General features: G+C 46.5%; 1 protein-coding gene across 13 annotated transcripts in view; it reads left to right on the forward strand.

Moving 5' to 3' along the window:
- Positions 1-14,686, forward strand: part of CADPS (calcium dependent secretion activator) — a 202,736-nt gene that overhangs the window by 179,405 nt on the left and 8,645 nt on the right. For all 13 annotated transcript variants that reach the window (XM_064723741.1, XM_064723742.1, XM_064723745.1 and 10 more), the window contains one exon: positions 1,895-2,002. In XM_064723741.1, the coding sequence (XP_064579811.1) occupies positions 1,895-2,002 (108 nt within the window). The remainder of the gene's footprint in view (positions 1-1,894; positions 2,003-14,686) is intronic.

Raw genomic sequence — 14,686 nt, forward strand, 5'->3', positions numbered from 1 at the left:
ACTGTAACATTTACAGGCAGAAAGATCCTGAGCAAATGCAAATGCAGAAAAATAGATCTTAATATACAACACCAGTTCCTGCACCCAGTTAGAGGGCCATGGAAACCAAGAGTAACTCAGTTGAGTCTGATGATGTGTGTGTATAATGTGTGTATATTTGGTGCAGGTGTATTGTTCTGCATGTTCTCATATGGCAATATGATAAATTTATCAGACATCTTGGACCACATCATCTGCATTTGGTTTTTTTCAGCCCTTTGGCCCAACCTAAATGTTGCCTACAAAATTATCATATCTTGAGCCTAGCATGGAAAAGACAAACTCTTGAACATTAAGAGGTGTTGCTTGGTTTAAAATACCCCAGTGCAGATCTTGGCATCCTGTTCTCTTGGAGTAATAAAAGCAAGATTTTGAGAGCCTTGGGAAGAAAAACTCAGAATTTATTTCTTGCCCTGAAAATGTGGAGACCCTTCAGATGAAATGTCCTAGTTGTTTCAGTGCATCTTAAATATTTAGTCATCAGAAATTCGAACACAGAACAGTTATTTTAAGTAAATTCTAGGGCAAAGCATGGCCCTCTCTGAGGCCTCTATGTTCTGAAAGTAAAGCATCTCCAGGGAAGTGGTCTTAGTAAAATGCTGTGTAACCCTTTCAAGCTTTTCCAAAGGCTTTGTACCTTGGACAGCCTTGGGAGGTCTGCAGCAGGGTCTGCTTCTCTCCTCAAAGCAACACAGATGCTCCAGTTTTTTGTGTAAATCAGATCAGAAATCTTTCACCTGGGTTAGTTTTCAGTTGTTTCCCCACTTGTCCCCTGGAAATGAAACCATATTACAGAGGCTTTCTTGACAGCCTCAACATTTTTAATGAACTGCACCACCAGCCCCACAGAGCTCCAGACCTGTGCAGAGGCCACCCCATGGTCTGTGAGCCACTGCCTTTCCAGGGGAAGGAGAAATAAAAACCTGTTCAGCTGGAGGACAGAGGGGAAATCCTGATGTTGAACAGAAACCCACCACTTAAATTTAATTCTGCAAATGTTAGTTAAGTCTAATTCTGTTGCAATTGTCTTTGTACAAACCAATCCATCTAATCCTGCCTTGGAAGGGGCACGATCAGCAGACTGAAAATTGCTTGAAAGTGTAACACTTGACTACTGCCACGTTTGTGTTGTCCTCATTGTTTTTCAAATTAATACCTTGTCATTGTTGCAGTAGGTGTTAAGAAATGTCACTGCCTTCCCAAGGGCCAAGCACTGGCCCTTTGCTTGATAATTGTTTGCTTTGTATTAAAAAACTCCCTTCCTACTGCTTTCCAAACTGTCCTCATTTTCACCCTGGAAATTACATGGATGTGTTAACTAACTTCAATTTACAGCGGCTGACAATCGTATCTTGCAGAGAAATGATACTCTGTGATCTGAGGTAAATCACAGTAATGGAAACTAATGACACTAGTTATTAACAAACTTACAATGTGCCACACAAATTTAAGGTTTTGTGGCAGCTCTTGTAATGATTCGTGTTACCATATTTTAATGGGTTTCATTTGAGGTAAGTTTGAATCCAATATAACAAGCAATGTGAACTCAAACAAGATTTTTTTTTTAAGTATTTTACATCCAGCTGCTTCAGTTCCCGTTTGATTTAAAGCAATGCTGTTATCCCCAAAATCTCGCATGCTTGATTTTACTCTTTAAAGATCAGTTAAATCCTGCAGAGAGCTGTAGCAATGTGACATCAGGTAAGTGTTCATCAGGTAAGGAAAGGGCGAACTGCAGGAGGACCAGCAGGAGATGGAGGAGAAGGAAAAGCAGTGATGAGGCTGCACAGAGAAGCTGCTCCCTGCGTCACTATTCATGTTTCTCTCTCTCTCTCTTCTTCTCTCCTCCATGCAGAAGCCAGGAATGGATGTTGCTGATGCCTATGTGACATTTGTCCGCCACTCTCAGGATGTCCTGCGTGATAAGGTCAATGAGGAGATGTATATAGAAAGGTTATTTGATGTAAGTAAATGCCCTCTCCTCCTTGGACACCAAGCAGGAGAGACCCAAAATGTGACAAAATAAGACAGGAGGATAAGTCACATTTTGAGAAAATTTATTGGTTACAGCTTTAAAAATAAATCTTTCCCTTCTTTCTGACTAAGGCTCGTATCTGCTCTCTGCCTGCTTTAAATCTCTACTCTAGTCTACTGTGTCCTAGTCTGTGTGTGGATTTTAAAAACCAGTATCTTCTAAGAGAGCTCTTTAATATGTGTAAATTTCTCTGTATCAGAACATCTCAGTCATAGCTCTCACTGTTCAAATTTGAGCCAGGTTTTTGGCAGATGTGTTTGCTAAGGACCAACTCTTCTGCATGTTTTGCATTGTTTCATTGACAAGCACTCCAAATATGACAGCAAATTTAACATACTAAACTTTAATTTTAAAAGCTAATCAAGACAGAGCTGATTATGAATGGGCTTTAGTATAAAGGAGGACCATGTTGTGGTGTCTGCCACCAAAGGTAAATTTGAAACGTGGTCTCCTTGATGAAGATGGCTGGTAGGAACTGACCCAGATGTTCATAGCTAATTTTCAGTTGGACAAGATCAGTTTGTTGGACTGTGAGAGAACAGTGACCTGTGATGCCTGAGATTTTTAGGTTTGGATGCATGTCAAAAGTATCTCTGTTTCTGTTGCTCTTGTTTTGTCACAGCCTTTCTGTCCTTGTAGCTGTTCTATAGTAAAGGTTTTCTGTTGATGACCAGACTGCAGCATTACTGTTTCAGTCTCTCTAGGATATTTGTCCGTATCTCAATTTCTGTTTGAAGCAGCTTCTTTCCCTACTGTCCTTCCTTCCATCCCTCAGCAGTGCCATGTCTCAGTCTCCTGGCTCTGGAACTCTAACAGCCTTCTGTGCTTTCTCTCTACTCACTCTTTTGCTTTCTCAGTGTGCAGGGAAATCTGCTTTTTCCCCAGCCAACCTCTTCCTTCACTCAATACTTCTCTTTCGGCACATTACCTGTCCCTCAAAAACCTCTTCTTCCTTTACAATTCCCACTCTCTCTTTTCCCCATAACTTACCAGATTAAAATGGAACTTATCTCTCATGTCAAATGTTTTATCACATTATATCAAGTGGCATGAATTAAGAGTCAAATAATCTTGCTGTGTACATCTACTAGCATGACCCATATCCACTGAGAATGCCTCATTCATGCACAGAGCACAGCAGTGCCTCCCCAGGCTCGGCTCTGGGGAGAGTTTGCAGCGTGAGCACCAGACAGCAAATCACCCATCAAGCAGGCATGGGGAGAAAAAACAAAACATGAAACAAAAGACTGTCGCTTCCATCTGCAGCGGGCCTGCGAGTGCATTGCTCGTTTGTGTTGAAATTTATTCCACGAGCAGTTAAATTTCCAGAGCTCATCTGGACTGTTCTTTTCAATGCCCACACTGCCTTTTCCCTCATCCTTTCCCTATGATTCACAGTTGGTGTGTTTGTACCGATTTGGGCCATTATTTCCAATTTTCAAAAGGCTGTAATTATCACAAATATTGATTTCAGTTTGATCCACTCATACTTGGTTTTACCAAGCCATATTTTAAACAAATTAACAGTTGACATGAACTAAAAAGCAAAAGAGCAGCTACCGTGGTGGAAAGCAAAAAATGCAAAACCCTTCTTTCCCTCCCTGCCTTCCTCAAGTCTCCCTGATCCATGTGGAATTAAATAATCAAAGATGGGGTTTTTCCATTGCTCTGCCTGTTCTGACTTACACTGGCTGCAGGTGGGAATTGCAGCATGTGGGAGCTGTTCCCATTCCTGTTCCCATCCCAGTGGGACAGAGTTGGGATCTGATGCTGCTGGCATGTTTGCATGTGTCTCATGTGTGTGAGTGTGTGCCCATGAGCAGGGCGAGCTGTGGGGTGGTTGCTTTGCAAGGAGGGAATGGATTGTGCTGGCTCCTGTTTTCAGCTCCCATCAAGGCTCAGGAGCTCCTGGTGGATCAGCACCAGCACAGGGTTTACAAAGGAGTCACCAGACCCCATTTAAGTTGGTGCTGTGTTCACCCATTTTTGGGTAAAGGCAGAAACAAGTGCTTAACACTATTATTGACCTCAGAAAGAGCCCTGCAGCCTTTTGCCACTCTCACCTAACCCAGCAAAGCAGCATGGTCACAGGATCTTTAAACTCCTTTGACCTTATTTTCCAAGGACATTTTAGGTACTAACTACCTCTTTAATAAAAAAGATAAGAGGAATAATCAAAAATGGTATTTATGATAGTAAGTTAGAGTTGGACCTCATTTTGTTCCTTCTTCCCCCAGCATGATAGAGGAACAATCCTCTTAGCTGCAGTTTGTCTAGGCAATGAGATTATTAACACTTTCACAGCCAGGTCCTCAGCTGGTTTAGTGCAGTGGTGCTGGCCTGCCCCGGCCAAACCTCAGTCCAGTTTAGGCTGTTGCATGACAATAGGGGCAGCAGTGGCAGCAAACAGCTTAAACCTGCCTGCAGGCAAGTCCTGTGCACCCAGTGGGGTCCCAGTAAAGACACTCACAGTGTGGGCTACATCCCCTTTCTGCACAGCCCTGGGCAGGGCAGGAGCAGAGGTGCACAGTGCAAGGTTGTCTATTGCACGTTTGGTGGGGTTTGAACTCCTGGGATACCCCTAATCCCCACACTTCCCTGCAATCCTGCCCTGTGTTCCCATTTATTCCCCATTTGTTTCCTCCCCTGAATGGAGGCTGCAGAGTGTGTTACGCCATGTCCCCAGAGATGCTGGGCTAATATGTCTTTCCTTAGTATTTGCCATGATTTCTTAGCTCAGAAACCATTTCTCTTCCCCTGCATTGCCTGACTTGCTCATGCCTGCAGAACAGGGCTCTGCTCTTTGGGAGATACTGGTGTTTGTGGCAGATTATTGTTATATTTCTGTGTGGTCTCTGAGTTAATCCTCTTAATTCTGCAAATTAGTCAGGATGGGTTTTCCCCCCTCCCTGAAATAGAGTCATCTTAATTTTAAAAATCTGTATTCTTGGGATCATTGAATGAACAGATTGATCGTGGAGTTCTGCTGGTAATCAAAACCTAACTAGCTTTTTGGCAGTGCTGTTTACTGCAGAGTAACATGACTTATTTACTTGGCCTGGTTCACTAATTTGATAACATTTAAAGCTAAAACACTGTAATAAGGCCCATTGGTAGAGAGCAGTGGTAACAGAGGAGTTTCAGAATAGCATCATAGCATTCTGTCCCTGCACTCCTATGCCTGGCTGGGTGCTTTGGGATTTAAAACCTATGGTACTTTGCACACAATGCAGAAGGATCACAAACTATGTGTGGTGCCTGACAGGAAGGATATTTTATCACTTTTTGCCCAGAGAGGGGAGCAGAGTTGACATACAGAATGGAACTTTTTATAGGAACAATGAAGCAGAAGCAGGTGGGTGTATCTTAAACATGGGAAAATATCTTCAGAGTGATCTTGAGTCTTTAGACCAATCCTGCAAAATTCAGGTCCTCTTTGTCTTAGGTCACTCAGAACTTCATGAGATCAGAGTTTATACATCTGTCATTTTGTCTGAAGGCAGTGGGAGTTTTACTTGTGAGGGTTGTGCCCTTTGACAGAAGTTATTTCTAGATCCATATATGTGTGTATATCTTTACAAACACCCTTGGATACTCACAGTATAGGTCTCAACCCGTCGCAACATATGTGATCCAGAAAGTCTATGATTGACTAGTAGATAGTGTGAATGCCAACCTTGCTTCCACATAAATTGGTAAACACTAATGTAAAACATAGGGTGACTATTTCCTCCCCAGCCACAGTGAGTAGCACATACACAAAAGGCTACTGAGCTCTGGGTGAGCTCCCCGAGATCCTGCGAATTCCAGCATCCCGATGCAGTCCCTGAATAGCGCAGATGGCATTTTCCTCTCTGATGATTAATTCAATATCTTACCCAAAAAAACAAAAACATGCTTTTGATATGAGGGATCAAAACACCAAGAGAAGCTCCTAAGATTGAGAGGACCTAAAAAAAAATTAATTTATTTTTTTCCTCCTTGTACTTCTTGAAGACACCAGCCTGAGTAGAAGATAAGGATTAAAACAGATGTGCTTAGTGCTAGTTCATCTGCTTAAATCTAGCAGTCTCTGAGATCAGTGATTAAAAAGCCATCTCTAACTTTGATGAAATCTACTGCAATGGTAATTCTGTGTCTCTGATCGCTGTCTTATGGGCCTCATGTCTGCCTAAACCGGACATAAAAAACATTTCACTGGAGATGATACATGGATTATATGGGTCAATTATACACTTAATCTGCCTTCTGGAGATTAAGGGTGCATGGATTGACCCTGCGTATTTGGCTTGTCCTTGGCAGTTATCAGATCAGGAAGGTTGCCTTTACCAAAAAGTCTGGTAAGAACTTAATCACGCAGTGATACTGCCCGCCGAGGTGGCAGCAGCCAGGGTGCTGCGTGCAGGAGCAGTTTCACCACTTCCCTGGCACCGAGAGCCTTCAGCTCCCTCGCTCTGTGTCACAGCCGGGACAGCAGACGGAGAACGCGCTCCGGAAACGAGGGATGAGCCTGTTCTTCTCTGCAAGGCAGAAACGGCTCCTGGTCTTGATGGCAGGGTGGGATGAGCAAGGTCTGGCAGGTGTAGGGAGGCAGTGAGGAAACAAAGGTTTGCTCTGCCCTCAGCTGTCCTCAGTGCAGGGGAACAGTCACTCCAGGTCCTCTCATCAGCTAGAGCAGCCAGCATCTCCTTCCCACCACCTTCAGGGAGGCAAAAGCCCCTGGCTGAGGCTCCAGCCTCCTGTCCTGTCCCTCAGGCTCAGCTGAGTTTGCCTTTTAGGAAGCCCCAGTGATATCCCAAGGCAGATGTTGCATCTGGTGGATTTTGATGGATTTGGGGTTTCTTCCCTCATGCCAGGAGCCCAGCAGGAGTGCTGGGGACATGGTGCAGGACAGTTCTCATGTTTCCAAAGCAGGCTGCCCTTGCTGGTATCTGACTTCTAAATATCAGAGATAATAAGGATGCAGGACACTGTGTGAGTCTCAAGAATTCAGCAGAATCCTTATACACACTTCCAGGAGCCTGAGTAAGCATTTGTCACTGGAGGATCCACAGGCAGCTCAGCATATGTTTCAGTACCTACACGTTAGAGCCTGATAGCACACCTGAGTATACTGAAAAAATTCAAACCACAGCTAGATCAGTTAATTCAGCAAGTCCTCTGCAGACACTGAGGAATTAGCTTATCCTTAAAATCAAAGCTTTTGCCCTTAGCAGGGTTACTCACTTGAATTTTGGCAGCTCCTTCAAGGCATGCTTGCAGGATCATGGCATTTCTTGCTAGACCGTAAGCCTTGCATGGCACAATCAAATGCCAAAACAGAGCCCTTCCCATCCTCCCCTCTCCTTCCCCTCTCCAATCTCAAAAGCCTGGTTGTGAGTCAGTGGAGCCACTCACTGTGAGTTAGAATTACTCACAGGAGGCCGGGTTGCAGGATCAGGGGAAGAGCGGATATCAGGCTGCGCGCTGGGCTCCCATCTCGGAGCTGCTTGTAGCCACACTCACCACTCTCTCTTAGACAGACAACAACCTGTTTCCCTCCCACGCAGCTAGACTGCTCATTAGGGCACTAACTCTCTCCCACTCCCATCCTGATATGGCCTCCATGGAGCTATTTCTTCTGCCTTGTTTTTTGCTTTTTTTTTCCCCTCTCTCCCCTTCCAGAGGGAGTTGCGAAACAAAGACAATGAGGCACATTGATCTCAAGGGAGCTCAGCTCCCTTTTCCCTCTCTGTGCATCTTTGGAGGAGCCAAAGCCATGCAGCTTTTGCTGCCCTTTGCTGGCTTGGCAAAGCTCAGACCTGGACCTGGAGTTGATCTCACTGCAGGACTTTTGCTGGGAAAAAACACAAAAGTGTGGTGGTTGTTGTCAGTATAGCTTCTAGGGGACAAATTCTCTTTGTCCAGAGGGGGCATAGAGTGCACTGTCCTTCTGCAGCCTCTTTTCCTCCCCATGTGCCCTCTTGGAGTCACAGGGGAGTGGGGAGAAGAGCTTAGCACTGACACCACTCCTGAGAGGCAGCCCTTGTCCTCTGATATTCCCCTCTGTTAGCTTCACACAGCCCAGGCATGCACTGGGCACATGGCCTCCGGGCTCCCCCTCAGCAAGGCTTCTTTCCTGAAGTGCTCATTTAAGTAGGCTCCATTTAATTTATTTTAGGGAGAGTCTTAATAAAATAAATCCTAGATCTGTCACTGGATTTTACATGCTTGAAAGGGGTTTTTTCCCCTCCTAAATGTCTTTATCAGAACAGCTTTTCGTGTTCCAGTAGACATTTGGTTGAAGACAGTTAATTTGATTTCTTTTCCAGAGGAGATTTTCCATTAATCATTCTAAGAAGGCAGACTGATTGCTCCGTTACGTTAAGGTCAGCATAGGCTTGCTAACATCATCTGCACCGTGCTTTTGAGCGTCAGAGATTTGTGTTTTGGGGCTGGCACTGAGTGAAAGATCATTTATAGATGCGAGTAGCCACGGTTTTGGGGAAGCAGGAGCATGGAATTCTGCATCCAGAGAGAGCCTTTTCCTGAGCAGCCTCTGGCCAGGAGCTCTCTGTTTAAAACTGCGGATGAGTTACGCGGTGCACTTTGCCTTATGGCTAAGTTTAAGAGGCTGTATTGGAGCTCCCATCCTGTGGGCAATCAGGGAGGAGAGCTGGAGGTGTCCGTGTCCCAGCTGGGCGCTGGAGGTGTCTGTGTCCCAGCTGTGTGCGAGGGCGTGGGAAGGGCCGGGATGTGCCGGTGCCCGCAGGTGTGCGGGGCTGACCCCATCCCAGGGGCCGGGCTGTGCTCCCTCCCTGCGGGCTCCGCAAAGAGCCTTTGCCCGAAGCAGCTCCCGGTGCAGGGCAGAGCCCCTGAGCTCACAATGACGAATTGTCTGATTTCCAGCAGCGCCTTCAATCCGTCTTTTCCTTTTCTCCCCCTGCATCCCGGCCGCACACAATTGCTGCTCAGCCCGCGGCAGCCAGCGGTGCGTGCCAGATTAGCCGTCCCAGGTCATTTTGTTTCTCTTGATCTGCGGCTCTTTCCTTTCCCGGTGCTCCCTTAAGCCTGGCCCTGGATGTATGATATCAGCATTCAAAAATGCCTGCTGGGACTCGGGCAGGGAGCGCACTGCAGCCGGTGTTAACCCCAGGAAGGAGAGAGACCAGGGGAGCTGCTGCAATCAGGGCCCAGATGTACAGGCAGCCTCCAGCTACTTTTTTGGAATTTGCAGGCTATAAAAGAAGCAGATAAAGTTTATCAAGTCCCACTTCATGACAGCTTCCAATTTAAACTGATAACAAGTGTAATGAAAGTATTCTATAGCATGCATTGCTGTGCATCTTACTGAACAACTGTGCACCCAGTTTTATCATCACTGCCTCACACTAACAGGGCTCTGGAATCAGGACAGAAAAATAGCAGTTGTGTGGATATTGTGTTTTACTAGGCTGCTTTATATAGAAACTCAGATTTTAACATGTCAACTTCATTTCTTTTTTGAAAAATGGAAATAAGCAGAGAATATTTTATAAGTTAAAAATGTATTTGAGAACAAGCATCCATACAGAAGTGGTTTTCTGTTTGTGCGCCTTTATAGGTTTTTATGCAGAAGCTCTTTCATTTAGGAGAAGAGAAGTCTGCAAATTCCTGCAAAGCAGCAGGTTTTCGGGGATTTAATTTGGCAGTTCCTAGTGAATGCTGTGCACTTTGCAGAGCTGTATCTGCAGTGAAGCAGAGAGAGCTCAGCACCCAGAGCCCACCTGGTGGTGTGCCCAGGCCCTGTGTGCAGGGATATGGGATGCTCCATGCCAGCACAGCCTGGAAAGGCAGGGCTTCCAGTTCAGGGCTTCATGTAGCCAGGACAGGCTTTATCCATTACCTAAAAGGGGCATTTTCTGGAGGTGTAATTCAGTGTATAAACAGGATTAGGACCATCCAGTCTCAGAGAGGAAACGAGGCACCTGCTGAGGCACTCAGCCTGCAAACCTGACAGGTTTAAGCCTGGGATGTCCCTGGTTTGAGGACATTGTGGATGGGAGAGAAGTTTGGGGTGGCAGCCTGCTTCCTTCCCAGATCACCGTGGGCACCAACTCCTGCACCCCCTGCCATGGAGCAGTAGTTGTTTGCCCAGGGGTCTCCCCTGCAGTTTTCTCTGCCTGCTGCCCTCCATCCAGCCCTGACCAGCACACAGCCTGGCAGCTCTGCTCTCCTCAGAGCAGCAGCAGCACGTGGCTGGGATGGGTTCAGAGATGACCTATGCTTGGGCTGGCATTGGTATTCTCTCAGCAAACCCCAGCAGATTGGGACCAGGACATCCCTGGCTGTAGGAAGAGAGGTGCCAGCAGTGCAGTTGCTTTTTCTGTGAGATTCTCCCCAGGGCAGAAGGGGAGTCATTGGCACATTCACCCATCACTTCTGCCAGGGATGTGAGTGTATGGCTCTTTGCTAAGTGGAGACTTCGGTGTCTGGCTAGCAGAGCAGACCACCCTGACGTGTGGCTGGGGGCCACCTGAATGAGCAAAAGGCATCAGAGTTGTTCCTCCCCCCGGAAGGAGCAGCAGTGTTGCAGATCCCTCTCTGGCTGTGGCCCTGCTGTGGGAAGCCTTTGCCTGTGTGCTGAGAGTGCACGGATTGCCTGCAGAGCCACTGAGGGTCGGCACAGACAAACCTGCACCCTCTGTGGCGTGTGGAGTCACAGCTGACAGGACAAGTGCAGGTGTCACTGTTGGTGCAGCACCGAGAGCAGGGGCTATGAGGGGTGAGCTTCTTGGGCACATGTGTTTGTTGGGGACCTTGGCCCCACCAACACAAAAGATATTGATCCCTCCTGCCCTCTCTGAAAATGAAGAAAACTTTGGATTAATAACAGGGAGAAATTTGCAGCAAGAGCCATGCAGATTGGGCTGTGCCCCTCTGGAGAGCAGGGAATTTGTGCGATCCCACCAGCACAGGCAGCACCCCGGGAGCCCCGGCCGACCTGGCGGGTCCAAGCCGCAGGCAGTGAAGGGTGAGGCGGCAGCCTGAGCCCGCCCCGAGGCGAGCTCCTGAGCAGTGGGTGCTCCCAGGTGCCATATGTACTGCAAAGAGCGTGCGGCACTTCCCCGCGCCCGGCTCCGCGCCGCGCTCGCTCCCAGCGCTCTTCCCTGCTGCAAGGCAGAGCTCTTGCGCGATTCAAAGTTGTTTTGTGGTTTATTTTTGGGAAGGGGGGGGGGGGAAGAAATAATGTAATTCGGTGATGCCATTTGCATCCTAGACAGATGATGAGTTGCTCTGGCTAGCAGCTTAACCCTATTAGGCAACGTTAGGGACTGTGACTTTATTAAATAATAATACAAATTATTTTCATATCGAGACCCTTTGACTTTGTAACTTCCTCGTATTGGTACGTTGTCAACAAGAATGAGATTTCGTAGTTAAGGAATATAAAATAGAGTAAAAGGCATCCAGAATTCACAGCTCTGGGGTGGATGTTGAAGAACACGCTGTGTGTACTCGCAGTGATAGCATTATAGTGGTACATAAAATACCAGGGAAAAAAAGTACTTTTGCTTCAGTAGTAGCTGTGAGTGTCACCTGGGAGACTCCAGACTTATTCTACAAGGCTTTGGTAGAACAAGGTCAAAATTTTGTTAAAAAAAAAAAAAAAAGACCCCAAGGTTTCGGGGGTTTTTATCGAATTGCTAGCACTTTGCCAGATCTCTAGAATTTACTGTGGAGTTTTACAGAGAGGCTTAGTTCTGAAGAAGAGGGGCATGTTGCCTGCTGTGAGGAGCGCTCGCCCAGAGCCCTGCTGAGCACAGCTAACAGGGGCTTTGCTCACAGGGGTGAGGTGCAGGCGTGGGGTGCCCAGTTTGGCCAAGGGGTCATGAATCCCAAACACTGACAGTTCCTAAATATACCAAGGCAAAGACCCTGCAGAGAAGTTAAATTAGTACACTGCAAACTGTCACCAGAGCTTAGATTTATTTTCTGAAAGATACTTTCCAAAGGGTCTGAATTTGGGGTGAATCACCTTTCTACCAGCAACCTGAGGGCTGCCTGAAGCCCTCCCAGCGCTCTGCTCCATGGAGCTACACCAACAGACCCACTTTTGATGTTGGCTTTTCATACCTAACTTAAAGAATTATGTGCCCCAGAAAAGCTGCCTAATGACCGGACAGCATTATTATCTGGCATGCAGCAGCGTAGCAGGACGATAACTATTTATTTACTCTTTGTGGATAATGTTCTGTTATTTTCTAGTCTTTGGCAATAGCAAGAGAGCATCTGATATATACAATATTGGTGTGTATCCAATTGTTTGTGAACATCCCAAGTTTTGAAACATGGTTGTGAGAGAGGAATATAAGCTTAAGCTTGAAAGGCTAAAAAGCAGAAAGCCCCACACGTAAATGCTATTATACACTTAATGAGGCAGGGTTTAAAAAAAAAATCAGCCACACAAGTTGGTTTTATCAAAGAAAATGTATAAATAACAACCAGTGATTCAGAGTGCCTCACAAAAGGAAAAGCAGGGACGGGAAGCTAGCACTTCACTTGTGGCATTCAGATAATTCTATTTACTACACTAATCTTTTGGGCTTAGCAATTGACAATCAATATATTATTATCAACAAGCGTTAATGCAAACAAAAAGCTTCTATTTCTTTTTTTAACTGCGTTCCCCTAAGTCCCTTAAATTTAATTAAAACCAGACAGCTCTCCTTCTAGTACAAATTAGAGTTAAAATCATATTAAATATTTGTTCCACGGGAAAACAAAAGTGTCAGCTTGTGCTACCAGGTTTGGCTGTTTCTTTTTTCCTCCTTTTTTTTTTTTTTTTTTTTTTTTTTTTTTACACACAGAGGGGAAAAAAAAATACCAGCTACTCAAAGTTAAAATAAAGTCTCTCTCCCTCCCTCCCCGTCTCCCAAGACTACTGTCTATAACATGTTGTTCCTTATAGAAAGTGGGATATGGTGGCATTTGCTTGATTAACTTGCTCGACAAAAGTGACAGCTGCTGTGGGTGCATGTAGCTAAGCTGCACAGCGCAGTTCCGCCTTTGTACATCTGTCAGCAAAAAAGGAGGAATAAAGAGTGAAAAGAGACAAATTGGTCCCAAAAGGCAATCCATTCAACTCAGGAGGTTTGCTCTATTCAAGCACTCGCTGGGAATCTCAAGTGCTAGGTAGCTTATTCAATTTCATTCATTCTTTAGAATGAGCCCTCAAGTGTTTAATTTCTTATTCTGTTGAATAAAAGGGGAGCTTTTTTTTTTTATTGGAAGCATTAATTGTAAGACTAGCTGATCAATGCCTGCAATATTAACTCATTGCTTATTTTATGGTTAGCTGTGTGCTCCGAGAGCCACAGCCGCTAAACTTATTTCTGTAACGTGGGCAGTATGACACCAATTTCTGTGCTTCTGGAAAACCTGGGCACTCACAGCAAGGTCGTTCTCAGTGCCCTGAGCCCTGTGCCCTGCCCAGCTTGGGGGAATGGCCCAAATCCTTGGCAGGTGTAAATCGAAAGAGCCTCTGGGTCATTATTGGTGCCACCCATGGCTGCGGCCAGGACACGGCCGAGCCAGATGCTCTGTGCCTGGGGCTCAGCCCTGAGCCCCTGCAGCCTTGGCCCTCTGTGCTGGAGGAGGTTTTACAGCTCCAAATGCTGAGCAGCCTTTGGGTGGTTCTTTGGTCCCCAGTGAAGGGCAGGGCAGGGGAGCCCTTCTGCAGGGCTCTGTGGAGTAACACCCAGAGCACAGGGTGGGTTTTGTTGAGTAGAGCAAGGAAAGGTGATGAGAGGATGGGATGGGGTTTGCTGCATGGACAGGTCTCTGTTTGCCCTCCAGAAAACGTATGCTTGAGGGGAGAGCTGTGCCTCTTCTTTCTTCATTGTGTGGCAGAAGGTCCATCTCAGTCTCCTCATTGACACTGGGGACCAGAATGGTGTTTGTGCTTGAGTGCCTGTGGCTTTTCATCCTCCTCCAGGGCCACTGCCACATATCTTAACTGAAGCTTTTCAGACACACTTGTGTCACCAAGGCCCTGTCCCTGCTCTGTCCCCACTCTCCCAGCCTGGGGCACAGCACATCTGCTGCAGCAACACAAAACTCACATTTCCAGAACAGCCTGAAAAACAGCTGGGCTCAGCTCTGCCAGCCTGGCCAGGACCTTGCTAGCAGTGCTTGGGAGCAGGGCAAGAGTCACTGCCCTCATCCACACCCAGCATCCCAGCAGAGCTGGCCATTGGAAAAAGGATTGCATAAGCTGCTCTGTGTGTTCGTGCTGGGAACTTCTGTTTATTTCTGATGGACAGGAGTAGGAACTGCATTGGCTCTGAGGCACCATGCTTTGGGCTTACCATCTTTACCAGGTTTTTGGAACAGCAATGACTGCCTGGAACCAAGAGCGAAAGAAACATTGAGGGAAGGTGGAGAGGAGAACTTTGGTGGCCACAGAAGACTGACTGGACAAGAATGATCCTTCAATGACTGCCATAGGGAGATCTGGCTTTGGGTTGCAGGGCTGCAGGCAGTTCTGGTGTACACACCTGGCTGTGCTGCTGGGCACACTGAGAGTGCAGGAAGGGACACAGTGTCTGGGGCTGGCAGGCTGCTCCTGGAGAGCTCTGCTCCCACTCTCCA

This window comes from Zonotrichia leucophrys, chromosome 12 (genome assembly GCF_028769735.1).
Source record: "Zonotrichia leucophrys gambelii isolate GWCS_2022_RI chromosome 12, RI_Zleu_2.0, whole genome shotgun sequence".
Classification (NCBI taxonomy): Eukaryota; Metazoa; Chordata; class Aves; order Passeriformes; family Passerellidae; genus Zonotrichia; species Zonotrichia leucophrys.